This window comes from Solea solea, chromosome 10 (genome assembly GCF_958295425.1).
Source record: "Solea solea chromosome 10, fSolSol10.1, whole genome shotgun sequence".
NCBI classification, from domain to species: domain Eukaryota; kingdom Metazoa; phylum Chordata; class Actinopteri; order Pleuronectiformes; family Soleidae; genus Solea; species Solea solea.
Window position 1 is genome coordinate 26,362,258 of NC_081143.1, and position 26,934 is coordinate 26,389,191.

The 26,934-nt window shown below is 41.6% G+C and overlaps 1 protein-coding gene across 4 annotated transcripts; it reads left to right on the plus strand.

Annotated features, from left to right (window-relative positions):
- Positions 1-1,787: 1,787 nt before the first annotated feature.
- On the plus strand, positions 1,788-26,934 carry nacc1b (nucleus accumbens associated 1, BEN and BTB (POZ) domain containing b). 4 transcript variants are annotated; one of them, XM_058641539.1, is made up of 8 exons: positions 1,788-1,986; positions 13,922-14,072; positions 14,537-14,779; positions 16,451-16,672; positions 17,644-18,106; positions 20,514-20,811; positions 22,691-22,788; positions 23,418-26,934. In XM_058641539.1, the coding sequence occupies exons 2-8, from the start codon at positions 13,947-13,949 to the stop codon at positions 23,738-23,740; spliced, it is 1,773 nt and encodes a 590-aa protein (XP_058497522.1). In that variant the 5' UTR covers positions 1,788-1,986; positions 13,922-13,946; the 3' UTR covers positions 23,741-26,934. The 4 variants fall into 4 exon arrangements, with proteins under 4 accessions (XP_058497522.1, XP_058497524.1, XP_058497521.1 ...); XM_058641541.1 differs by having other exon boundaries at positions 1,871-1,979; XM_058641538.1 differs by lacking the exon at positions 1,788-1,986 and adding an exon at positions 4,304-4,506.

Consider the following 26,934-nt stretch of genomic DNA (forward strand, 5'->3'; position numbering starts at 1 on the left):
AAAGACGAACGCGAACTGCGTCCCGCTCCTCCCCCTCAGGCGGGGCCGTGCAAGTTCAGTTCAGTTGAGTTCAGTTGAGGGAGTCGGTGTGACGTCAGGACATGGTGAGTGGATATGAGTAAGCAGTGGTCCACTTCAAAACATGGAAAACACAGCATGAATAATCTAATTTAATCTCACTGTGTCTGTAGTCACCAATGCATTATAATGAGAACATTAAATGAAGCATTCAAAATACAATTTAGGCTGCTTTTTTTCCATTACTATGTTAAATGTATATACAGTACAGAGGTTATCAGAATGCGAGTGTCTTATATCCTTTTTTTCAGCACAACCTATAGGCAATATGATGACATGTTTTTTGTTTCCATTTTCACCAACTATATAAACATATCTAAGCAAGAAGTACTAAAATTAAAAAAAATCCGAATTTGTGAAAATCTGAATTTTTATGAACAAAATAGAAGCAAAAATTGTCTTTTTCTGACTTCTGTACAATTATCACTCCTCCCACTTTAAAAAAATATATGCGATATAAAATTAATCATAATTTTGACTCAACAACACATAAGAAGATGAAAAAAAGGCATTTTGTAAAAGCCTGATGATGTGACCTACCCATAAGATGTCCATATAAGGAGTTGTGTATTATTCCCACTGCTGAACAGCTTTGTATTTGGGTCTTTATGGCAGTAATATGATGCTAAATAGACTGTTTGCTGTTGCTTGTATAATGACAATCTGTCAACTGTACAGATATTGGGACAGAAATGTCCTCTGTGCCAATGTTATTAGTTCACGAAAACTAACGAAATAGCTAAAACTAAAATTGTAAAAACATTTTCGGTAACTGAAATAAAAACAAACGATAACTAACTGAAACTGAGTTACGTGTTTATAAATCTAAAGTTGTAAATTTCATACATAATACTTTTGGGTTCATGTGAAGTGTATTTTTTATCTTCTTTAAAGGCGATTTTGAAAGTTGTTGTTTTTGGGGTTTTTTTGCTCATATTTTCCTCAGATTAAGAGATTGAGACTCCTGGCTCACAAACAATGTGATGTGTTTTATGAGGGTTATTGTCTTTAGTCTGTTGGCTATTTCATTTTTACCTGACACACTAACTGCATCCAACCTCATTTTGCACTTCAGGTTACTTCAAATACTGTATAACAGTGTAGACTGTTATACAGTATTTGATCCAGGGATGGTTGTTCATCTGTCCTAATACATTTTTAAAACGGCATCTACTCTATATAACAAACACTGAAACTAATGAACACTAAGCATTTACAAACAATAACAACTAGCAAACCCACTCTTAAAAGTAAAGTCAAAACTAATGAAAAAAACAAAACTATGATAACATCACAGCACACATTATTATGACATGATATATTACAATACATTTGCAAAAAAAACAAATAACAATACAATCTATAAATAGATTTATCACTTAATATATTATCAAATGGTTATATTTAGTTGTTTATTGCACGCCGCATGTCTGACTGTGCAGAAGACATGAAATAAAAATAAATAAAAGTGATAAATCTAATGTATATATACAGTATATGCACAAGCACCACCACCCGGAACATCTGGATGGGGGCGCTGTGACAATAAATGCCCACAGAGCGTATAGCGCTGCACATCTGACACAGGAGAATTATAGAGTTAATAGTATTTGGCATGACAGCGAGAGAGAGCGGGGAGCGCAGCGGCAGTGGCGCTGCCTGGCTGACAGACAGACTGACTGTGACTGTGTGAGTGCAGTCTCATCAGCTTAGCATTCACAGTGCGCAGCGCCTGGAGGGCCCGGAGCTGGGCTCACCTGCCCCCGCGGACTCTCTACACACGTCTGACAGAGCGGGGATCGAACCGTCGTCGTCCGCTGGCTGGCTGTGCTTTCACACCGTCCGGAGGAGGAGGGGAAGTCGCTTCCACGAACCGCCGCCCAGAGGGAGAAGACACCCCGGTGAGCGGTGAGCGCGAGTGGGTGGGGCTCAGACAGTCGGGTCGGCTGGGGACGCTGCCTGTCTACCTGCCTGCAGCGGCGCGTGGGCTCCGTCACCACTGTAATCCGTTTACTGTGGTAGTTGTAATCCGATTACTTAGTTTTCATACTAGCTGTGTGACATTTCTAGTTATATTAGATTAAAAAAAACTTTACAAAAACAACGAGATGGATAGATAGATAGATAGATAGATAGATAGATACTTTATTGACACCAAAAACTGGGGGATTCTTGATCTGTAAAGTATTGTACAAACATGTACAAAAAGACATTTGTACATGTTGTACATTTGTACAAAGACATATTGACATTTCACATGGGAAATACCACACAGGTCTGATCTTTGTAAAGCCAGTGCATATGTAAGTGTATGTGTTGTACAGTATCTGTATCTGCATCTCTGGATTTGATGCTCACATCATTTTTGTGTTTTCATCTCACCAACTCAGCAAATGTGAATGTATCTACTGTATGTGGTTATTAGTCACTTACACACACTGTTCCCTACCTGGGTGGTCTTGTGTCTCCCTGAAGCTCGAATCCTCAAGGGTCTGGGAGTCTGGGGGGTTCTTCTTCTGCGCAGTTGATGTTCTTCTGGACAAAGATCTCAGATGTTCCTGGGACACTCCTCACATCTTCTCATAGCTCCTCTTTCCTTCTTGATGTTGCTGTCACATTATCAACGACCTTTATGTCTGATTAAACACTGACCTTGTCAGGACCACTATATTTATATAGCACTTTTCTGGTCTTGATGACCACTCACAACAGTTTTACCATCCACCCATTCACTCCCAGCCACCGGTGAGTGATACAGTTGCTCTCTGACATGAATTTATCAAGTGTCTTGCTCAAGGACACATTGGCATGTAGCCTTGGGGAGCTGGGACTCGAACCCATAACCTTCCAGTTGAAAGATGATTCACTCTTCCACACAATTTTTGCTTCCCAGAACGTTCCCTGAAGGTTCCCCCCTAGGTTCTCCTGTGGTTGATATGGAAAGTTTTCTTAACGTTAATTTTTGGTTCCCAGAACATTACTTTGTCCCAACCTTCATACAACCTTTGGAGAACATTCTCTTTTGGTACCTTTTGGTTGTGGAAATGTTCCCTGAAGGTTCCCCCCTAGATTCTCCTGTGGTTGATATGGAAAGTTTGTATATGAAACGTTCTCTTTTGGTTCCCAGGACGTTCCCCTGACATTACTTTTATAAAACCTTCATACAACCTTTATAGAACGTTCTCTTTTGGTTCCTAGAATGTTCTGGGAACGTTACCTTTTGGTTGTGGAAATGTTCCCTGAAGGTTGCCCTCTAGGTTCTCCTGTGGTTGATATGGAAAGTTTGGATATGGAACATTCTCTTTTGGTTCCCAGAATGTTCTGGGATCGTTACCTTTTGGTTGTGGAAACGTTTCCTGAAGGTTCCCCCTTAGGTTCCTGTGTGGTTGATATGGAAAGTTTGTATATGGAACGTTCTCTTTTGGTTCCCAAGACTTTCCCCTAACGTTACTTTTACACAACCTTCATACAACGTTTATAGAAATGGTCACTGAAGGTTCCCCTCGAGGTTCTCCTGTGGTTGATATGGAAAGTTTGGTTATGGAACGTTCTCTTTTGGTTCCCAGAGCATTCCCCTAACGTTACTTTTATACAACCTTTAGAGACGATCTCTAACAGACAAGGTTAGGCATTAAGATTGATGTTGACTTCAGGGATAATTTGGCTGTCCAAATGACTAGAAGTCAATGTATTGTCCCAAGAAGAGTTCTGTAGTTCTGTATGTGTGAGAGGAAGGGAGATTTAGTAAGACACCAATTTAAATTTACATTTTCCATTATACTTTCTTCATTGCATGGACAAAACAACTCGACATCAAGTAATGTTTTCATTATTTTATTACACCCTCCTCTGTGAAAAAGGACAAACCAATAAAATTGTGGTCACAACATCCGTCTGTCAGTCCATCCACCCTCCCTGTACCATTGCCCATTGTTCTCTGACATGACAGTGCATAGCGTTAATGCATAATGAGGCAAATATGAGAGACTGTCTGTCTCTTCACCTGTCTGTCCGTCTTCAAGTCTGACTATCTGTCTGGTCGATCGGTAGCTCTGTGATCTGTCTGTAACCCCTGGGAGAGTCCCAAAAAAAGAAGTCCCCGCTCTGTGTCACCCCCCCCCCCCCTCCCCTCCCCTCGATAATTCTGTACTCCGCCCGTATGTGTGCGTGCACGTGCGTCCGTCCTCTCCTCGGCGCGCGTGCACGCCCAATCATTCACACACACGTGTTTGGTATGCATGTGTATGCGTGAAATGTGCGCGTGCTCCGGCGGCTGGTTTCACGGCGTACAGTCACAATGAATGGCTGCCTGTAGCGAGGCGGAGAGGGAGAGAGACAGAGAGAGACACACTTTCTTTGGTCTGCGCCGCTGCTCCTCCATCGAATCACTTTCCAGCAGAGCTTCATACACAGATCGAGGCTGAGGGGGTGAGTTGAGCAGCACTGCGGGTCAACGAGGACAGCGGTTCGCGGTCCGGCGTCTTTGGCTCGGACCGTTGTCAGAGTGGATGTTGTTTTTGCCCGAGCCCCGAAATTTGGGTCCGGGGGAATGTATGTATGTATGTATGTGTGTGTGTGTGTGTGTGTGTTTGGGACCTTCTAGAATTCGTATTTGTCGTACAGTATGTGGTGTTTTGTTTCAGTGTGTGTGGTTAAGCTGTTGTTCTTATTGTGCTGTTAGTTCGTGGACGGAAGGTGGTAAAGTTCTGTTAGTTACTATGGGGGATGGGCTCCCGGGGCACGGACCAAACTTTAACCACTTCACCGGCTTCACACTCACTTGTCACCGCGGGAAGTCCCTCCTTTCCCCTGGTGCGTGGCGTCCGGGGGTCCGCGGAGGCCCCCCTCAACGTTAGCATTTTTATGACAATTGCGATTATCATAAATGTTGTCATGGTTATCAAAAGCGAGATCTATCAATATTTTTTAATTATACTTGTAATGTACATTCCTACAGAGCTGAAACAATTACTCGATTATTAAATTACTTCGATTGGTTTGAAGTTTTTTACAAGATTTTTGATTGATTTAGTGACTTGAATGGGAATTAAATTATAGCTTATTTGCTCCATATAACAAAGAAATTATTTAAACAATAATTTTGGTTTGTAGACAAAAACAAGACTTTTGAGAACACTGATCAATATTTTTTAACGTTTTCTGACATTTTATGAGCCAAACGATTACTTGATTAATTGAGAAAATAATCGACGGGTTCATCAGAATAATTGTTAGTTGCAGCTCTAGTGACAATGTCCTTGTCCCAGTATAGTAGTGCTAGTGGGGGAATCAATTCATTGAATTAAGGCCCTATCCACACAGAAACGTAACGACATTTCAATGTATAGTCACAGAAACGTTATCATAAAGCAAACAGACCAAGCGACTTTACAGACCATCGTGACTTTTTTTTTCTTCACAAAAACGACTATAGTGACAAATGTAGTGACTTTCTGACATAATCCTAACTACTTTCCAAGAAGGTCTGGCTGTTGGCACACGCACAGAGAGAAACACAGACAATAACAAGCTGCAGATGTGCAGTGCAGCTGACCATGTGCGGAACAATCACCAATCTGTATTGTTCATTCAAGTAAAAATAGGGTTCTGTTTTCTCCTCCCCTTTATTTTTTACGATTCAGTTTCACTGTTAATCTTCAACACTTATTTTTTTTGTTCATGCTCATGTCTGAACTCGCTCAAGACAGGAACGTGTTCTGGCGATATCTGGGGTCTTTTCTGGCTGGCTTTAAGTTACTTTTCATTGAAAGTAGTTGGGAACACTCAATCAAACAAACAATCTCCTAATACATGAGAAGGAAGACGACTATTGCTATGGCTATTTTCAGATTTTCCCACTCTGTAAAACCCGTTTTCATAAAATACCATATCAGGGATCCCAAAATGCAGTTTTTATGTGGACTAAACGCCAATATGATTTTAAAAAACAAACAAAAAAAACTGCGTATTTACCTACACTTGTTTCCGTGTGGACTGGCCCTTAGTGTGACCAACTTTGCTATGCAAAGCTTCTTAATATTAGACATTTTAGGTAAACCCTTAAAATAACCTCCAAATAACTTTAACCCTGCTGCTACCAATCCATGCCAGGATTTTGCATGCATACTAATCCTAACCATAACTCCTAGATCGTTTGTGAAAAACTATGGACTGGCACTAGCACCCCTCATGGGGAGGATAAAGCAGTAGAAGACAGATGGATGGATACCAGAAAGTGGAGAAACCAAGCTCTGTCAGATATCAAAAGTGAAAGTTATCTTGGAAAAAGAAGCAGAAGTGCTCACTCATTGACACAATTTTTTTGACAATACCACAGCCATAAAATCAAAATAAATCCTGATTATCATGATGGTCATAAGAGTGTTAACTGACGAATGAGTGCTTCTCATTTTTTCCACCCTACATTAACTTTAAAATTGTGAATTCCGACAGGACAGTGAATCACAAGATGATTTCCACGTTTTCTTCCACTGTGCACCAGCTTCTTCTATTTTTAGGTTCCGTTATAGCTTGAAACCCAGTGCCATTTAAACACACTTGTCTTAATGAAATCATTTTATTTGACAAGGCAGTTTTTCAACCGCAACTGTAGTATACTATGGATGTTGTGACTTATTGTAAGTCGCTTTGGATAAAAGCGTCTGCTAAATGACATGTAATGTAATAATGTAATTGTCATGGAACCCAACATTTCTAGCAGCGCCCCTGGCCTCGCTGAGACGCGTCCTCCTTCCCGCATTCTCCAACTTTCTCCAAAACTAGTGAAAAAAGAAGGGAGGGTTAGCTAATGTGGTGCATTTTAAAGACACAGACAGTCTTGTCACACCGTGTCCTTGTGTCCTGTCGGTTATTGATTTTCACAGCCTTCCCCGTACTTTCCTCCCCCCTCCCCTCGCCATGCCGGATCCATCCGTCTGTCTCGCCCACAGTTGCGGCGCATTTGTGTCCCGGGATGACCTGTTGATGTCGGCTAAAGATGGAATGTCAGGGTCGCCCTCCGACATGGATCCACCTCTCCTGTCCGGCAAAATAATAATAATAGTGCAATAATAACAAAGACGTCGTAATTCAGCCCGTGTGGCTCAGTGTAGCTCCCCGTTTTTTTGTGTAGATTTAATAAATAATTAATTCGCGTGATATATCACAAGCGACATTTTGGAGGGGAGCACAACGCGTGTCTGTCCCGTAGAGGTAGCTGCCGTTCGGCCGGAGAAGGAGAAGTGAACTCGGTCGACACGGACACGACGCGGCGGTGGCACGGACGGAGAAGAGACCGGGAGCTAAACTGCTGGATATTTTATTCCCCTCCTCGACTATTTTAGTGACATATTTCCTGGACGGTTGCTTGGACGCTAAACTCGTGCGTCCAGTGGAAGAGAGGAGCCCTCTCCCTCTTTCTCTCCCTCCTTTTCCCCCACACCCCCTCCTCCTCCCCCCTTCTCTCCACTGTACACACCGGCCCGGGCCAACCGAGGACTCCCAAATCCTCCCGGGTATCGAGGCTGGCACGCGGCGGGGCACTGAGCGCTCTCTGCCCGTTTTGAATGCTCTCCTGCCCCGCTGCTGCTGCTGCTGCTGGCGGGCTCCCTTCTTCTCCCCCGACGCGTCTGTCGGCGAGACACCAGCTCGGCGCGACTTCCATGTGAGATAAACTGATGTATAATTGATGTGTAGTGGATAATATTCCTTGTTTTTGAAGTTATAGCTCTGGCTGTGCTCAGGGGAGGCTACACCAGAGCTGCAGTTGGAGCTCATGAGTGTCGGTTAAACTATTTTTGTATTCGGTCTTAAAATGCGCTTTATACTAATAAGTCACACGAACACTGACTTTATCTCGTTTTATAAGGTTCTTGGAATTAATTGTACGCATGGGTGAAGTGTGAAATGCAAGTGTTAGCTTTAGCCGTAGCTTGCTACTTGCTAACAGGCTACCTTTTCTTTAACCTCCCTAAACCAGGAAGCCGAATATGTTAATGTAGTGATTGATGTTGAAATTAGAAGCTTGTGTTTGTTATTGATCTAAATAATCATGACCGTGTGTGTGTGTATAAACACACTCACAGACTGTAGGGAATATTAAGTGTCACTGTGTTTTAGCCAGAGCATGTGGTTTGTGTGCAGAGTTTGTGGATTAAATCAAAAACTAATAAAGATGTAGAACACACACACACACCGACAGACACACTCTGTTTGACATGAAGTCAAAGTGTAGAATGGGGCACATGGGGGCCTAAGAGATCAAAGGTCAAGTGGTGTGAATTAACCTCCTTTATGATTCCTGGAAGTTGTTGTAACCTTTGACCTGTTTTTGAGGAGTAAAAAGGTAGCTGGTTAGGATTCCCTCGGATGAAATGTCAGCACTCAGCAGTGAGTTGACATCAAACCAGGGGCAGCAGAAAGGAAACCCTCCAGGCTGATGGCAAATGTGGCAACTCGTCATGATGTCACTCAAGAATGTGAATTCTCTTTTTTGGAAGCCTCTGGTTTTGTAATTTGATGGTCTGGCACCATGTTGTTGAGTCACCTGCAACCATGCATCTATTGGTCGTGCTGTGCTTTATTGTCTAGTTTCTTGTAAATGGGAACCTACATTTACAAAACTGACATCTTTAGTCTATTACTGATGTTATGAATCATGTTACAAGTAGTTCAACTTCAATCCAAATGGAGTACATTTGCAACCTGCAGAGTTATGGAATTAGATTTAGAGCTGAAACAATTACTCGATTGCTAAATTAGTCAACTATTTTGATAATTGGTATGAAGCTTTTTTCATGATTAAAGCAAGATTTCTGATTGTTTTAGCTTCTGGAATGTGAATATATTTTCTAGTTTATTTGCTCCATAAAACAAATACATCATTAAAACTCAATAACATTCGAGAACATCATCCTTTCCAGGTTTGACAAACACTGATCAACATTTTTTTTTAACATAACTTAATCGTTAGTTGCTGCTCTAATTAGATTTGTGTCAATATTTTCAAACAACATTTCATGAGGCAAGCAATACTTTATTTTAATTAAGCAAACAAAAATTAAATCAAAACACAAATTGCAAATAAAATATCGATTTAATTGTTCAAAAATATTGTCTCTTTTTCTTTGAAAATACACTTTGTTTGCAATAAGCAGAATTTTGTTTGCTCTGACTCTTTTGCACTAACTTTTTTTGAGCTGTGGTTTTTTGTTTGCGATTCTGACCATGGGCGGGGCCTCGGGAAGCTGCCTGCTGATTGGCTACTGATTTTTGGTATCCGTTTGGTCGCTGAGTGGCTCCATCAGGACACTCGTCAGTTCAATTTCTTGTCCAAGGTCACAGGGATGTGCAGGTGTTTAGAGAGTGGACAGTGCACTGCATGTCATGCATTTTTAGGGCTTAGATCATCCCTCACTCAAAATCAAAACCAGCAACTTTTGATGTGGCAGTTATCACTGAGCTCTTGATGCTCTCATTAAAGATGGCGTCAGTATAATAATGTTTGAAGGTAATATGGCAAGCAAACACTGATTATGTCAGAACATAATTGATTTTAACCAAATAGGTTGGAGAAAACATCTACTAGTAATTTAATAGTCTCAGTCTGTCTGTTATCTTAATTGTTTTAGTTGTTTAGTTGATGAATAGTAGTAATAATAATAATAATAATAATAATAATATTATTATTAGGAGAAGTAGTTATTTGAGAATTAAAATTAAATTAAAACTACTTTTTTAAGTAAAATTCTTGGTGTGGGAGTTGTAACTAGACATAATTTACCCTTTCAATTAACCCTGTGCCTTAAATACTAGCAAAATTAATTGGCAATGCTTAACTTAAAATTTAATTTTGTTGAAGTCCTCATGGTCCTTTTTTTTCCAGTAGTGCCCTAAGGTAACGGGTAAAGCAGGGGAGGGGGACTGATTTAGCCCACATTTTTAACTTAAATCTCTCACTGGGGGAAGGTTTTTGCTGAGCATGCACAGTAGTACAATATCACCCTACCTCACTCTCACACCTGGAGGTTTCCCACTACAACCAATGATTTTTTTTTTTTTATTGTTGCAAAGGAGCAGCTCCACTGCAGGAGTGTGTATTTATAGTCAAAACAATCCGTCTAACACAGGTTCTGTTGATGCTTAAGAAAAAGGCTGAAAGCGTCATTGTTTTGACTCAACATCCACATCATAAAACAATTAGTAAATTGCCATGGCTACGTTCATATGTTTGTGTTTCTTGCATTAGAAGGGCTGCAACTATCGATTATTTTCATAATGTGTGTCATTTGGTCCATTAAATGTCAGAAAATGTGGATCAGTGTTTGCCAAACCGGGAAATGATGATGTCATCAAATGTCTTGTTTTGCCCACAAACCACAGTGATTAAGTTTTAATGATTTCTTTGTTAATATGGAGCGAAGAAACCAGAAAATATTCACATTTAAGAAGCTGGAAAATCCAAAAACTTTTCTTTAACACTCAGACCGATCAATCGCTTATCAAAATAGTTGATGATTAATTTAGTAAGCAATTTAATAATTCATTAATTGAGTAATTGTTTGGATTATAGAATCATGTGTTTATGCTTCATGTTTCAAATCCATTACTCAGTGAATGTATAACTAAAGCTTGTCATTAGATAATTTCTCCTTGTTGCAACAATAAACCAATTACTAAATTAATCATCAATTATTTTGATGAATGATTGATTGAGAATTAAAACAAGCTCTGATTTTTCAGCTTCTTAAATGTGCATATTTTCTCATTTCTTTGCTCCATATTAACAAAGAAATCATTAAAACTCAAATCATTTTGGTTTGTTCACAAAACAAGACATTTGAGAACATCATCCTTTCTAGGTTTGAGAAACACTGATCTACATTTTCTGTCATTTTATGGACCAAGCGATTACTCGATTAATCGAATTAAACAAATCCAGCAGCATCTTAATGATTCTAAGTGCATTCTTCATTTGACCGAGTTCAGAAGAAATAGGTCAAACTGTCCTTTTAAGTTGACAAGTTTATTTGGTTATCCATCAGTTAAAATCGCTAAAATTGGTCACAGCCATTTTCCTCTGAGCGCTTGCTCCCGGCTGCTTCTCAGCACAGAGCATGGTCTTTGTAACACACTGACTAACAATACTTTTAATACTGATACTGAATTGAGTGTATTTGGTAACGTGTTGAAAGTTGCTTACATGGCTAACCTAATCTAACCGTCCATATCTGTGTGGTCTAGGTTTCCCCAGTCAGTTTGAATAAATAACCACCAGTGAATGAATGGGTGTTCTTTTGTGCCGTTTACTCAACCGTGAGGTATAGAAGGAAGGTTTTGAAATAAGAGACAGTGTAGTGATGTGTCATGCCTACCTGTTCAGACAACACTAAAAGCTGTCACCGCCTTCTGCAACATCAACAAAGCTTCAGATTATTATTTGCTGCACAGCAAAAACAATCATGGAAGTAGTGGAGATTTTTGCATCAATGATTCCGTCCCCTCTGACACGCCCGTGCTAATATTGTGTTGAATATGAGCTGAAAATATGACACCAAGCCAAAAGTGCACCATTGGTGCTCCGTGTTTTTGTTTTTACGGCTGTTTTCACAGTCAATTCAGTAGTTTTTGTTGTTGATTACACGACAGAACATAAGGTCAGTTATTTTTTTGAATGGGTTGTGTTCATATTCTCCGGCGTTGGAGAAATCTGGAAAATGAATTTGGTCATTAAATGGGAGCCGCCCGTTTATTAACTGTACATTGGTATCTCCGTGATGTTCAGCATGCTCGCTTTTATCAGCAAATAAGTTATATATATTTTTGCTGATATAGATACTGAAATGAAATGCGCAACTTGTCAGGGAGCTCCAACAAGAAACGATTAATAACCAATTAGGGCTGAAACAATTACTCGATTAATTGATTACTAAACGAATCGTCATCTATTTTGACAATCGATTTGAGTGTTTTTAAGCAATTAAAACAAGTTTTCTGATTGTTTCAGCTTTTTGGACTTTTTGGTTTTTGGACAAAATGAGACATTTTAGATTATCATCCTTTCTACATTTGGCAAACCAAACGATGACTCGATTAATCGCAAAAATAATCGACAGATTAATCGATTATGAAAATAATTGTTAGTTGCAGCTCTATAACCAACATTTAAATGAACCTTCAACTACTTTTTTTTTTGATAGTTTTCTCATTTAAAAAAAAAAAGCCAAAAGCTCTGTGGTTTCATCAACTTAAATGTGAATATTATCTGGTTTCTTTGCCAAAATGCTAATCTGTGACAATTAACTGAATATCCTTTGGTATGTAGACAAAAACGAGCATGGAGTCATTGTGTGGTTTGGTTAAAAAAGACCAAAAGATTTTTCAGTTTTCTTACATTTTATGGAGAAAAAACCCCCAAACTGATCCAAACCTAACCAAAGAGTAACACAGCACATACTTATGGTCAGACAAAAGTGTTGTTGACCAGCCCTAAAAGTATGTTTTTCAGATTACAGGCTGATTTTGATGAGTTAGGCAAAAGAGGCACGGGTTCTTAATTCATTGCCACGGGCTTAAAGAACTTCATTATCATCAGTGTTTTTAAAGAGAAGCACAGCACTGTTAACTTAATAAAGGCTATGCGATGCTCGAGCTGTGCAGCCGTGAAGCAATTCCAAAATGGGCAAAATCTACATTTTTCTTTTATTGTACATCAAAAATAAGAATTCTCTGTAATTTCAAAGGTTTAGATTCAATGTTTTAGATGCAAGTGTGTTTGTGTGTTAGAATGTATACCGTCGTACGTCACAAGGAGATCTCAGCCTTATATTCATGTGTTTGTCCAGTAGTGTAGTGAGTGACTCGCCTTCCATTTGTGTTCTCATCTGTTTACATCCATACTTTGTATTTGAGTAAATAGTGCATATTGTTCGTGCATAAACAAAAACAAAGGGCCCACAGGAAAAAGGAGCGCTCCCCCAGACTTTCTCACGACAAAGACAACGATTTCAGAGACGTATTCCTTGTTTATTTTTAATCATCTGGAGTTCAACAGATCCCCCCCACCCCCCACACTTTCCTCATCATAGCAGGCGTCCCTGTTGGATCGTGATGAGTGAAATAGACGTGTTATGTAAGCGACTGTGTTTTGACTGAGAGAGGAGCTGAAGTGGAAATACAAAAAGTAGGCCAAAAACCAACAAAACCGTTAGAAGGCCAGCTTTTATAATGTTCACTGGTGGCCTTAAATTGGGTGTTTTGGAATTAAATTGTTAATTCATTAATTATAAAACACTCCGCGTACTCTGCTTCTTTTATAAATATGTACAGCCCAGAAGTGCATCAGACACCAAGGGACCTAAAAAGCCCCGTATGGAAGTATATCAGACTTATTGCAAGATTATTTCAATTATGTCATGATTTTATGATCATTTCACTGTCAAAATACAACCAATTCATTCCCATTGACCCTTTGGTCAAAGCTCTGCCCCAGAAACACTGAAAGTTGTGGGTTTTTTTGCAACGTCAGTACTGGGTTTTTGTAACATTTAATTAATGTTTTTGTATCAGTAGTAGCATTAATCTGTTTTCTGTTTATTTCTGAGCTTTTAGAAGATGCCATTTATGAACTTTTTGTTGGATAAAGTTTAAGAGGCATTTAAATGATTTACTCAGATTTGTTTTTACAATTATGTCACCAATTTGGTGAATCACAAGTATTTGTCAAGATAATTGTGATGTAATGTTTTTATGTCTTCCTGTACATATCACTCAATTTTTGGACTCCCTTTCTGACCCTTTTGCATCTAACTTTTACTTTTTGTTGTTGTTTTTTGTTTTCTTGTAGACCCTGTGGTGCTGGGCAGAGCGTTATGGCTCAGACACTGCAGATGGCGATCCCCAACTTTGGCAACAACGTCCTGGAGTGTCTGAACGAGCAGCGGCTGCAGGGCCTCTACTGTGACATCTCTGTGGTTGTCAAAGGACACGCCTTCAAGGTCTCCACTGCTTTTCTAAACATACATCCTTTCTTAGTATCACCGTGATATGTTATCTACATGACTCCAGTAGTACTTTTTTATTTTTGACAAAATAATGTAATATTTCATCATGCCATAATATTGTAAAGTGATGATAAGTATTTGACATTACACATAGTCTGTAAAAATTTGCCTTGGTGGCAAAAGTACTGCAAAAGTTGCCTTTACATTTAATTGTCAACTTTGTAATCTACTCACTGAATATTTGGGATTGCAAATTGATCGGGACATGATCCCATACCAAAGTAAGACAGTAAACTTTTGTAAGATTGCTTAGATGAAGCCAATCAACCACTTTAACAAACACATTACAGTAAAACAATAAACACAGATTAGCTCCACTTCATGACATCTTGTTATGCACAGTGCATCACAATCAGGAAACATTTTTACCTAATCCCTCCCTGCTCTTTTCCCCTCAGGCCCACCGTGCCGTGCTGGCAGCCAGCAGCTCTTACTTCCGGGATCTGTTTAATGCTGACGGGAAGAGCTTGGTGGTGGAGCTGCCCCCGGCCGTGCAGCCGCAGAGCTTCCAGCAGATCCTGGCCTTCTGCTACACGGGACGCCTCAGCATGAACGTTGGAGACCAGTTCCTGCTCATGTACACCGCCGGCTTCCTCCAGATCCAGCAGATCATGGAGAAGGGCACAGAGTTTTTCCTTAAGGTAAATGGGTAACGCTTTAATGAAGCTTTTAACATGATAGTTTATTAGATTAATCCAGATGTGGAGCTGTAAGCGAGGACTTCACAGGTACACAAGAATTCAAGAAACTCTAATTTACAACCTGCTCTTTTCTGGCACCACTGTCCCTGTCTCGCTTTCTTCCTATGTAGATACTGTAGTGGAAGCTCCCTCAGCTGATTCAGGCTAGCTTCAATCTGCTAAACTGTTTACAGACGCTCCATTAAGGTCCCTGTCACTGAGCACACTCTGGATTTTGCTGCATTTTGGGGACTGATTCTCAGTTTGAACTTGAGCAGTCAGTCATGACCATCTATAATCCTACCTGCACTGAGTTACTGCCATGTGATTGGCTGATTAGATAAGTAGTTTAAGGTTTACCTAATGAAGTAGCGATGAGTAAGTGTTTTGAGTTGCCACCACAGGTACTTGTTCTGTGTCACACAATGCATGGCATTTTCTCATTATCTCTCTTTGAAGGTCTGATTAGATTGAGCGTTGCCGTGCTGCATGCATCTGCATATTAATGAGGGGAAAGCAAAGATTTTCTTGACTGTACACCTCAGACACAGACCTGATATAAAAAAAAAACCCTGCCAGCTTGACGTTTGTCTGCTGACTGCTGGTGATTACTCAGCATAACACTGGTTATTTCTGCTTTAGCTGCAAGTGTTCCCATGTCAGGCATTTACATCTCAGCAGGCAGGCAGAGCCGGGGCAAGCCCTGATGACAAACATGACTGGATTCATGGAACAGAGAGGTTTTTCCTTCAAAAAAAATGAAATGGAAAGAGAAAGTGTTTTGGTTGTGACATATAGACGACAGATATAGCCTTTGAAACTGTGGTGAAAGATGATTTTTGCTCCTATTTGCCTGAGATTCATGTGTCACGTGGGCAGCGTGGACACTCTGATAACATGTGTGCCTTTTATAGAAAGCAAATATTTTCCACAATGCAGACACTGCTCACACTTTCAGCGCCTCCCAGGCTGAAAGATGCAGTCATGACTGGCTGCTTGCTGGGGGGGAGGGGGGGATTTCACCACTCACTTATGTGTGTGTAAAGTTATTTGCAGGTCTTAAAATGTTTCTTTCGACACATCATTTTTGTTTTTTGTAATAAACCTAAAGTCTGTATAAAGTTGAGGGTTGGGCCACTGGATATGGTGGGTATCATTTTAAATAAGTGTCCATATGATGAACTAAAACAACCTCTTTTTCTTAAGGCCTGCCCCACACTAGAGACCACAGACACAATGAAGACTAGATGATCCAGTCAAACACACACTTGGCCTTTTAATCAAACAATTTTAGGGAATAGATTCCAGGGGAATTGGGATCTCACAGGAACTTGAACGTGATTTAACGTGATTTCAGAATATACACAGACATGGAGGCAGTTAGCAGTTATGTGTGCAATGTATTGTGCGGAGAAACACAAAAATCTGTGGCTGAGGAGACGCAATCAACTCACACGCATTGGTTATTGCGGAATCTGCTGTTGCTCCCCAATCGCTTTTCAGTCGTAAAAATATCAAACATGTTTAGTACTTACGATTTTAAATCAGGAAGACTCTGACGTGTCTGACACTAAAATCTCATCTGTTAATCCCTTACTTATCTTGATCTTTCTTATATCGTCTCGCCTCCAGGTCTCGTCTCCAAGCTGCGACTCCCAGGGTCTCCACACGGAGGAGACCCCACCCTCTGAGCCCCAGAGTCCCGTCACGCAAACAGTTGGCGGAGGCGGAGTTGGACTCGTCGCCTCAGCAGCGGGACGGCCCTCCTCCTGTCTGACGCCCCTCCCCCTGGTGTCCAAGGTGAAGACGGAACAGACGGCGACCACGCCTCAGCCCACCCCACAGCCGCAGCAGGTAGGGCTCGATGTACTTCCTGGAATCAACAAGCCTTGCAGCATTTAGACCAGGGGTCTCCAACGAGTAGCTCGCGAGCTACCAGTATCTCCCAGTCCCTTTCCAAGTAGCTCGCCAAAGGTTTCAATAATGAAACATACCCCGCTTACATTTTCATCCAATCAAACTCAGAGGTATCCCGCCCCTTCTAACACTAAATTATTATTTGCCAATTAGTTGTCAAACAGTTGCGCTGCTGTCAAATGCACATGGAGCTGAATTAGATGCTATTTTTGTTATGTTTATTGCAAAATGTGAGTTGTGGACATTTTTCAGTTTGTTGAAAATAAGCGATGAGGATAAATGTTAAAGAAACAAACATGAGTAGCTTTTGGTCATTTTGTCAAAGTAGCTCTCAGAAGAAAAGAGGTTGGAGACCCGTGCTCTAGACTGAATCACAGCGTATGAGGTAGAAGAAGGAAAAACCTGGCTACTTGTTTTGCCACTTTTGCACTACATGGTTCTGTCTCGCCTCGCCACGGCACGGCACAGCATGGCGCCGCTCAACTCTACACAGTTTGGTTGGTTTTCCATTACTATAGTATCTCCTCAATGTGGGCGGGGTCAAGCACTGCAAGAAACTGCAGTGACTTTGTTTAACACTCAAAAAGACACACTAGTGACTTGTAAAGCAGTTCTTTTCGATGTACTGAATCATTAGAATCAGTTGATTTAAAATGATTAACTGACTGGCACTCTCGGTCCAATGAGTGGCCGGCAGTCTGACGACGTCACGCACAGTATCAGCTCATCTCGCTTGGAACCTCACGAGAGCAGGTGCTAAAAAAGTACCAGGTACCATCGCTAATGGGAAAGCAAAAATAACCGTACCGAAGCGAGTCGAGTCGTGCTGGGACCACGTAGTGGAAAAGCGCCATTTGAGTGTTCTGGGCAGGTGATGGTATTCAACTGGTATTTCTCTCCCCACCCAGCAGGAGGGCTCTCCCTACTCAGTGGTCTGCACCCCTGTGGCCAAGCGGCTGTGGGAAGGGGGCAACCGTGATGGGGGATCCGGAGGGGGCGGAGGAGGCGGCATGAGGAAGGCCGCACGCTACTCTACCTCCTCGTCTTCGTCCTCCTCCTCAAACAACACTACCCAAGAAGCCTCCGGGCGTGGGCTTGCGGCCGCCAATGCTGCGATGGCTGGAGGCGGCGGAAACGCCATCACAGTGGGAGGAACCGGACTCAACAGCAACCACAACAACAACAACAACAACGGCGGGACCCCCGAGGGCACGAGTCCAGGCACGCTGAGCATGTACACCAGTGACTCGCCAATCAGCTACCACGACGACGAGGAGGAGGACGAAATAGCAGACGACAGTGCCGAAGAGCAGTATCGGCAGATCTGCAACATGTACACGATGTACAGCATGCTGAATGCTGGGGCTGCAGGTAAGCACCGACTGTAAATGAATGCATAAGTGTGGGAGTTCGGCTCGAGGTCACAGTGTGTTTTTATGCAAATGGAGAAGGGTTTTGTCTTGTGATCTCTGAAGTCTCACTGTGCTGTGTTTTTGAGAAATGAATCCAGTAAAGATTGTTTTTTCCAAACCTTCCCAGTTGTGGAAAAGGAAATGTTAAATTCTGCTTTAAAATTGTGAATTGTTAGCAGTGGCTTAAAGCTGGGGGTAGGCAACATATATGGGGCATTATTGATCAGTAATACAATACAATATAATAATCTTTCAGATTAATGTTAGTCAACACATCTGAGAGAGAATTAGACTTCTCGACCTCCTTTAGGTGCAGTTCAGAGAGTGAGTTTATTCTGAATATTTTCTGGTTTCTGGACAAGTTTGTGGACAAGACAGAAAAACAAAATGCTGAAATAAATTACAGATTTTGTCTGGATTTATTTTAATTTCATGGCTGTAGAATTGTCTCAAAAAGTGTCAGTGAGTGAGTTCTTCTGCTATTCTTTCCAAGGTAACTTTCACATTCCATATCTGGCATTGGACGGTCGTTGCGTGGAACTCCTGAGGTTCTACCGTAATGACAAGTATATGGGTGCAAAGCTCTATTTCTCTGCTTTCTGTTATCCATCCGTTCATCTTCTACTGCTTTATCCTCCACATGAGGGTCGCGGGAGGTTGCTGTGCCAATCTCAGCTGACATAGGGTGAAAGGCGGCGTCACAGCCTGGACAGATCGCCAGTCTATAGTTTTTGAATTTTCTAGATATCGCAAACAGTCTAGGAGTTAATGAAAAGTACGCATGCCAAATCCTGTCAGCGATGATAGGAAAATTGTAGTTTTGGACCACAATGTGTTTTACCTGCCTATTGGACCATCGGCCAAAGGGCCCTTAAGGGAAATTGTTTCATTACATAAAATGGAGGGTGTGTACAGTACGTCCTCATGTAGGATACCACATTGATCTCTGTTTGACCTAGAACAGCCTGTCCTCCAATTTCTCCTGTTTGACTGAATAAAATATGAATGGAAACGCACAAAAGGAATTTAATGCATGAATGGAGGCAAAGAAGCGTTAAGTGCAAAGAGAGCAGTGTAATTACCTCAGTGTTTAAAATGCTTTTGAACACACAGTTTGAAGACAGCCATCTCACTTTTGGGGCGACAGTTGGGATCAGTGGTAGAGTGAGGCGTCTTTCAACGGGGAAGGTTGCGAGTTGGGTTCTTGGCTCACATGCCAATGTGTCCCTAGGCAAGACACTTAACCCCATGTTGCTCCTGGCAGCCGTGCAGAGCGGCATGAAAATGTGTGATAGAAAAATGTGCTGCACATGGATGAGCTGTATGAAAGTGTGAGTGAATGAATGGGTGAATGGCAAAACTATTGTAGAGCAGCTTTGAATGGTCATCAAGACCAGAAAAGCTCTATATAAATACAGACCATTTACTTTATACCATGGACACTGTCAAAAATGCAAAATGAGTCATGATTTTGTTCTATTGGTAGTCAATTTTTAATATGTAATGGGATCAAGGCCAAACCAAACCACAATTCTTCCCAGAACATGGTGTCATTTGAAAAATTGACTATTTGTTAATGGTGAAAGTTGCTCAGTGGTCAGAGACATTATGTTTTTTTGGGTTTTGAACATGATGGAATTTCTATACTGTATATATGGTCTAATTGTTTCAAACGAGCTGATTCCATTTTGGTGGTCAAAAGTCAGATGCCACTGTTTGCCTCACAAAAAGCATCTTTTTTCCACCTAATTGATTTGACAGCATCGTTACTTCATGACTCTTATCACAGGAATAATGTATGTGGACAGTAATTGGTTCGTCAACAGGATTACATCACAGAACTCCCGTGAAAACAATGTGACAGGCATTTATCGATATGTGGTTGTTGTGCTGTAATATATCAAATATCGCAGAATCGCTGCGTCTCGATATTATCACGGGCCATGCATTATGTCACATATATCATATTGTGATTGTGAATTACCCTGCGATTCCCACCCCAGTTAAAAGCTTATTTGCTCCCTTATCTGAAGCAATCTCGTCAAATTAGGCACAAACGTTTACATCGATTCACAGATTAAATTTTTATAATTGGGCGCCCAAAGGACATGGTGGCCTTACCAAACATGTTTTCAGCCTCTTGAACATTTTATTCATTTGCAGTCATTTTCATTTGTAGACTAAAAACCGCCTTGGTGCAACTTAGAAACCACTGCGCAGTGGAATTAGTTTTACATTGCTTTTGATTGACTACTGCTAGTGTTTGAGATATTTGTCATCTTTCCCTTTTTAAAGAAAAGACTTTATTAATGTTAATGTTAATATTATTAACACACATTTAACATTACACAATCCGTCCTCCACAGTGGTCAGCGAGAGAGTGGAGGCTCTGCCAGACTTGGCTCCAGACTCTGGCGGCGGACGGGGGGGCAGGGGGGGACGATCCCGACAGGACCTGGCTTCGCTCCCCGCCGAGCTCATCAGCCAGATTGGGAACCGCTGCCACCCAAAGCTGTACGAGGAGGGCGACCCGGCGGAGAAGCTGGAGCTGGTTAGTGGCACCTCCGTGTTCATTTCTCGTGCCCAGCTCATGAATTGCCACGTCAGTGCCGGCACCCGCCACAAAGTGTTGCTCCGGCGCTTGCTCGCAGCCTTCTTTGACAGGTCAGTGTCTGCCAGAGTGTGACTCAGGCTTCACGCAGTGAATGTATGAATGTCTGTATAAAGCCATGTCAAGCCCACAGCAAAATGTCTCACTAACCACCATTGCCAAATTGGAGTTTTTAAGTGTTTAAAAATGAGGTTCCAAATTATGTAAAGGTTCAGCTGGAGGTTTTGTCCAGAATTGTATAAACACAAAAACTCCGATATGAAACCTCCTGTTCAATAAACATGTAGAGTGACATTTTCACCATTTTGGTCCCAGTTTAACGACATACTGTAGACAAACACAGAGCTGGTTAATTATAAAGTGTGTATTAGGGCTGCACTGTATATTGTAGACCAGAATATTCAATTACAAACTTTAGAGATTTAGCTGACGCAGACATTTTCTGCAGCCAGTAAGCAGCAGGTGATGACAAATTGGAAATGTACATGGAAAAGTGTGTTTAAAAAAGAACTAGTAATACAATTATCATCAATCAACAACTCAAAGTGCCTTTAATCATTTATCTCCTGCCCATCAAGTTCTGTACGGAGTGGAGTGAAAGTTAACTCATGCGGGTAAAATATGAGTTAAATACTTCTCAAAACATCACTCGTCCTCTGTGAACTAGGTAACACAGCTGTGCTGCAGCAGAGGCTGCGTCCATGAAACACACACACCGCAGCTGTGGGCACAAACTTTATTATACATGACGTTTGCACTTGGCAATAAAAATACCTTTTAAAAAATCTGTTTTTTAAATCTAATTTATTAAAATTTTGTCCATTTGTGTTATATTTATAGTCGGGATGGGAATCAGTATCGATATTGGTCTGATACTGGTCAAAATCACTGGATCGGATGCTTCACAACTGTAATTTTTTTTATTAAAAATCAGCAAAACCATTTCAGCTGAGTCATGTTTGGGCTGTTTATTTCTTCTTTCTGTGGAGAACGATATTTGTTACACAGTTGGAGAATTATGCCTTTGAAATGACACGGCACAAATGTGTCGTTTATGGCTTCATGCGAAATGAACACTTTTATTTGTATCTCTTAATCTATTGTGAGACATAACGCCATCACAATATTCAGCAACGTTATCACATGATTTCCTCAATTAGCCTCAAAATAGTCACACCCCTGTGCTCCAGTCTCACTGACGACTGCACGTTGACATCAATGTAGTTTCTCCAGCTGTAGATTGTTGTCTACGTCACTATGATTCAAAATATGTCTCGCATACAAGGTCTCATTTAAATCTGAATCTGCGAATCATTCTAACTTCAACTTTATCGTCACATTTTCAAGCGAGGGTGCGCTTCATTTGCTTACCCAGCTGTCCAAGTTAAACTAAACGAGTCCCCCCCATATCATGCTCTGAGGGCAAGCTCTCTTCTCTGTAAATCCAGTTTAACTGAAGTAATGAACTGTTACACAATTGCACTTTATTCACTTAAGCACAAACTCATAGCAATGTGTGTACGACCTACCTTCAGTCACAAACAATAACAGTTTGAGCCTTTTTTTGCCTCTTATGCAAGTACTTATTCAGTGGCTTATTGAGCTCTCCGCTCACTTGGACACCCAAGTCCACGCAGGAGTTCCTTACATTAGCTGGAAACAACAGAGATTTGTACTGAAATGAAAGCTATGGAGATAAAAGAGGAAAGGTAAGACACGATCTCTGTTTGAAATGCACATTGTTTCAGCTTTGTATGCTCGTTTCTGTGAGATCTGGTCGTAGAAAGAAAAGAAATACAGAAAGAAACTGTGTATCCAAGCAGAGAGAGACGTCCTGGATGTTTGTCTTGTCCATATAGATTATTATTATTTTTTTTTTAATGATGTTTACATCATACCTGTTGTTGACGGTGTCTGTTGTCCCTTGCTCAGGAGCACTCTGGCGAACAGCTGTGGAACTGGCATCCGCTCCTCAACCAATGATCCGAGTCGTAAACCCCTGGACAACAGAGTTCTGCACGCTGTCAAATGTGAGTAACACAGATGCGTTAGTATGAAATCTCACGCCCGAGGTGCTCGCGTTACAATGTATGTTGTTGGTCTTGTGTGGGATTAAGATTTGTGTCCATATTTTCAAGCAAATTGCAAATAAAATATCGATTTAATCATTCAAAAATATTGTATTTTATTTGTTTGAAAATAGACTTTGTTTGCAATGATCTGAATTTTGTTTGCTCACTTGCGCTCCCTCACTTGTTCAGTGGGTCATGGTTTTTTGTTTGCGATTCCGACCATGGGGCGGGGCTTAGGAAGCTGCCTGCTGATTGGCTAGTGAGTTTTGGCGCGACAGCTCAATGGACTGGAAGTAGTCACGGGTTTGGAGTCGATGTCCGTCTGAAACTTGTTCCCCAAGGTTTCAACATCGACTGAAAAATTCTAAGTATCTAGTAACGTTTGTCAGATTATAAACGTTATATACTTATGGACGGACAGTGACTCCACTGAGCCGTTGCTGCAAACTCAGTAGCCAATCAGCAGGCAGCTTCCTAAGCCCCGCCCATTGTCAGCATCGTAAAAAAAACCACGGCGCAGAGAACCTTTTTGCTATTAATCGTTCTCCCTTTTTAAATTTTTTTTTTGCTCCCGCTACTTTCCGCAGTTTACTGCCAGAACTTTGCGCCGAGCTTCAAGGAGAGCGAGATGAACGCCATCGCGGCCGACATGTGCACTAACGCCCGCCGTGTCGTCCGCAAGAGCTGGATCCCCAAGCTCAAACTGCTGATGGCCGACAGCGAGGCCTACTCCGCCTTCCTCGCCGATAGTGTGAAGATGGAGGCCGACGCACTGGGGGCGGAGCAAGGCTTTGATCCCGCCTCCCTGGAAGCCGTGACGGCAGCCAACAGTAACGAAGCGGGCGGCGGCGCAGCCACGCCGGGGGACGCCCTCCAAAGGGGGGGAGGGGATAGCAGCACTTTGTTTTGAGTGAGTTCACGGACAGATTGTTGAAAGGACAGATAGACAGAAGGATGGAAGGAAGGAGGGATGGAGTTTCTCTGAGGTAATGAGTAGAGAGCGACGGCCACTCTGTGGTCATAACAGTTGTCTCTCTTCCCCCGAGCAGCCATGTGTTGGGGGATGAATCCGTTTCTTCTTTTCAAAAATATTTGTATCTGTTCACTCTGCTTTTTCTTTTATTTTTTTATTTGTCCACATTTCACTCCCTCTCTCCACGGCCCCTAAATACGCCTCATTTTGGGCCCCCCCCTTTCTTTTCTGATGGAGAGAGATGGAAACATGGCAGAGAAAGGTTGCAGAGGGAAGAGGTTGACGATAGCGCCCCCCCCCCCACACACACACACACAGTCTCCTCGTCTCTCTGTAGCTTTTTTCTGTTTTTAAAAGTGCGTACTGTTACTAAACGCCCTTTTGTTACCATAATCAATCACAGCCATTCCCTGGGGTGGGGGGGTGGTCATCCTGTTTCCGAGTTATACTTCCTTACACTGTTGTTTTTTTGATATTGAATGAATGCGTGGCGAAGCATCTAAACCAGAGTGTTGCGAGTCAGCGGAGGCGGCGGCAGAGTGAGATTGTACAATTTCCCTTAAATTGATGTATTTATTTTTTTTCTGTTTTGCTTTATATCATCTGGACAACCAGATTGAAAGCTTTTCTTGAAAGTGAGGGCTCGATGAGGTCATATTAATATGTATATCAGCATGATGGTCTATGATCTATGTCCCCAGACCTTAACCGTGGGAATTCTGTCGGGGCCGTGCTGGGAAAACTGACCGAGCAGCCGCCAGTTAAATGCTGCTGATTTCTCACCATCGTCGTTGGGAGTGTTTTATTTTGTCAGAGAGGCGAAAGATTTGCTTCGCGAATGAAAACTTTAACCCTATTTTTGACCTTTTAACAACAACAACAACAAAAGAGTTGTTTACTTTTTCCTGTTTTAATCTTTTCCTACGTGCGCCAATCGCTGCAACGCTCCGTTGTTAATTATTGTCCAAGAGTTTGCACTGTGTTTTCCTGCGGTATTAGTACAATCAAAATATGTTTTTGTACAGATGAAAAAAAAAGAATTAGAAAGGGGGGTTTTTATTTAAAAAGAAAAAAAAGAAGAAAAATATTAGCTCACAATCCAATTTGTATCTGTCGATCACACCCCTTTTTTTTAAAAAAAATAACACAAAGAAGAAAACCCAAGAATGATCCAAACGCAAACTTCTTTCTGCCTGACAGTTTACGGATGATGTGTGTGTGTGTGAGAATATGTTGACACCATTCTTTTGTTTACATCTCGTGTATGTGTGTGTATGTGTGTGTCCCCTAAAAAAAAATTGTTTTCCCCGCTATTGCCAGTTAGCAGCGTGAGGTTCCCCGGGCTCACTGCCTGGATGTGTGTTGCCTGGCATGGACAGAGGTGCTAATTTAAGCTGTGGTACGTGGCGAGAAAACACAACTCTGTAATGTGTGTACTGTTGCAGCCGCACAGTTGTGTTTGTGTGCTGCAATACAGAGAGCGAGAGAGAGAGAGGGAGGCCAGACGGCGTGTTTTCACACACGCTTAGTTGATTCATTCACCCGCCACTGCGGCGAGTGCGCACACACACACACGCATGCACGCTAATATGCATTTGGGCTCTGTCAGCTGCAGAATACCAGAGCGGTGTGGGGAATTAAAGGGCGGGCTGCGCGTTAACCAGACCTAGTTTGTGTTATTAAGCGTGGCAACGTTCAAAGCCGATGGAGTTTGTTCAGTTTTGACAATTTCCAGAGCGCAATGTGGGAATTTGATCCCACGGAATGGAAATGAGATTGAAAACAACCCTGAAAGTCACACTTGTCGTTGACCTCCAGAATCCACAGCACCCAGGGCTTTTGTTTAAATAGTATAAAATATTCTTGTTTCACTGAGACCTCAGCCTCTCTCTGTCTTTTAATCATGAGATCAATAACAAACAAATCAATATAAACAAAGACGTCTGTCTGGTTATTCTGTGGTGTTCAAATCAAGACAGCTGACAGATCCAGACCTCGTTTCAAATGCTCATGACTGATCTGCTTCTCGTTCGTGTGCCGTCGTCTCTAAAAATGAGGACATTTTGATTTTTACCTCAGCAGTGTAAAAAACGGCTACTAAATTAATCTATATATAATCTATAAATACCGGCAGTTTCATGCAGCCGTGCTGCGATGACTCCGCCCATGTCGAGGACAATATAGTACGAGGTGCTATATTGTAATGGATTGACATCCTCAAAGATTCTAAATGAATTCAAACCTTATTTTTTCTTACTTTTAATAGCGTTGCTTCAGTTTTGATTGGCATAGACCTGCACCGTTTCAGTGTAGAGATGACAGGTACGTCATACCCGGGATTAAAGCTTCCTAATCTTGATCCTGCAAACACATCACTACTCTTGATTTCATGATGACAGAACCTTTCTTGGACCCTGATCTCTCTGTGTACCGAATCAAATTTAAATCAGCAATCGGTTTTTGAATATTCAAAATGTTGAAAACTGCGGTTGCCAGACTCTCTGAAACGCAGAGCTCACCCTTTGTGCATAACTGTAAACTGGAGATATTCTAAATCAATCTCCACTTACTTCTATGTAACACCTTGACGTATGAGACGAAACCCTTGGATACAAATCAAAAATAGCCTTAAATGTGCCCTTTATGCTTATTATGCATGGCTTATAAATATTAGTTAACAATAGCTGCCAGTCAAAGAACCCTTGTTAACTGAAATGAAATGAACGTGTAGGAGCAAGTGGGAGGCTGGCAGGTTAACAAGAGTTTGTTTAGTTTTTAAAAAAAATCATGCCTTGCCCCACCCTCTATTCCAGAGCACATGGTACAATCCGACCGACGAGGAGACTTGACTAAAAAAGTTCCAACAGGGCAGATGCATGAGAAAGTGTGAGAGGTAAAAGAGAGGAGGAAAATGTGAAGTGGAGGGAGGGAGAGAGAGAGGAGACAGTTTGCACATTACTGTTTTGTTTCCCCCCCTTTTATTCATGAAGGATCTCAGAGAGAAGGAAAGACGGGGAGGGAGGGAGGGAGAGAAGAGGACAGTGAGCCTCCCTAAAGAGGAGGGGATGTGGTGATTGGATGATTTGGTTTGAATGCATGCATGCATACGTACACGTGTGTGTGTGTGTGTG

Bases quoted from the DNA above. Each gene is read 5' to 3' on its own strand.
- nacc1b (XM_058641537.1), top strand. From the start codon at position 7,644: ATGCTCTCCTGCCCCGCTGCTGCTGCTGCTGCTGGCGGGCTCCCTTCT. The intron at 18,107-20,513 runs GTAAGCACCGAC...CGTCCTCCACAG, and splicing joins GCTGAATGCTGGGGCTGCAG to TGGTCAGCGAGAGAGTGGAG. The intron at 22,789-23,417 runs GTGAGTAACACA...TACTTTCCGCAG, and splicing joins AGTTCTGCACGCTGTCAAAT to TTTACTGCCAGAACTTTGCG.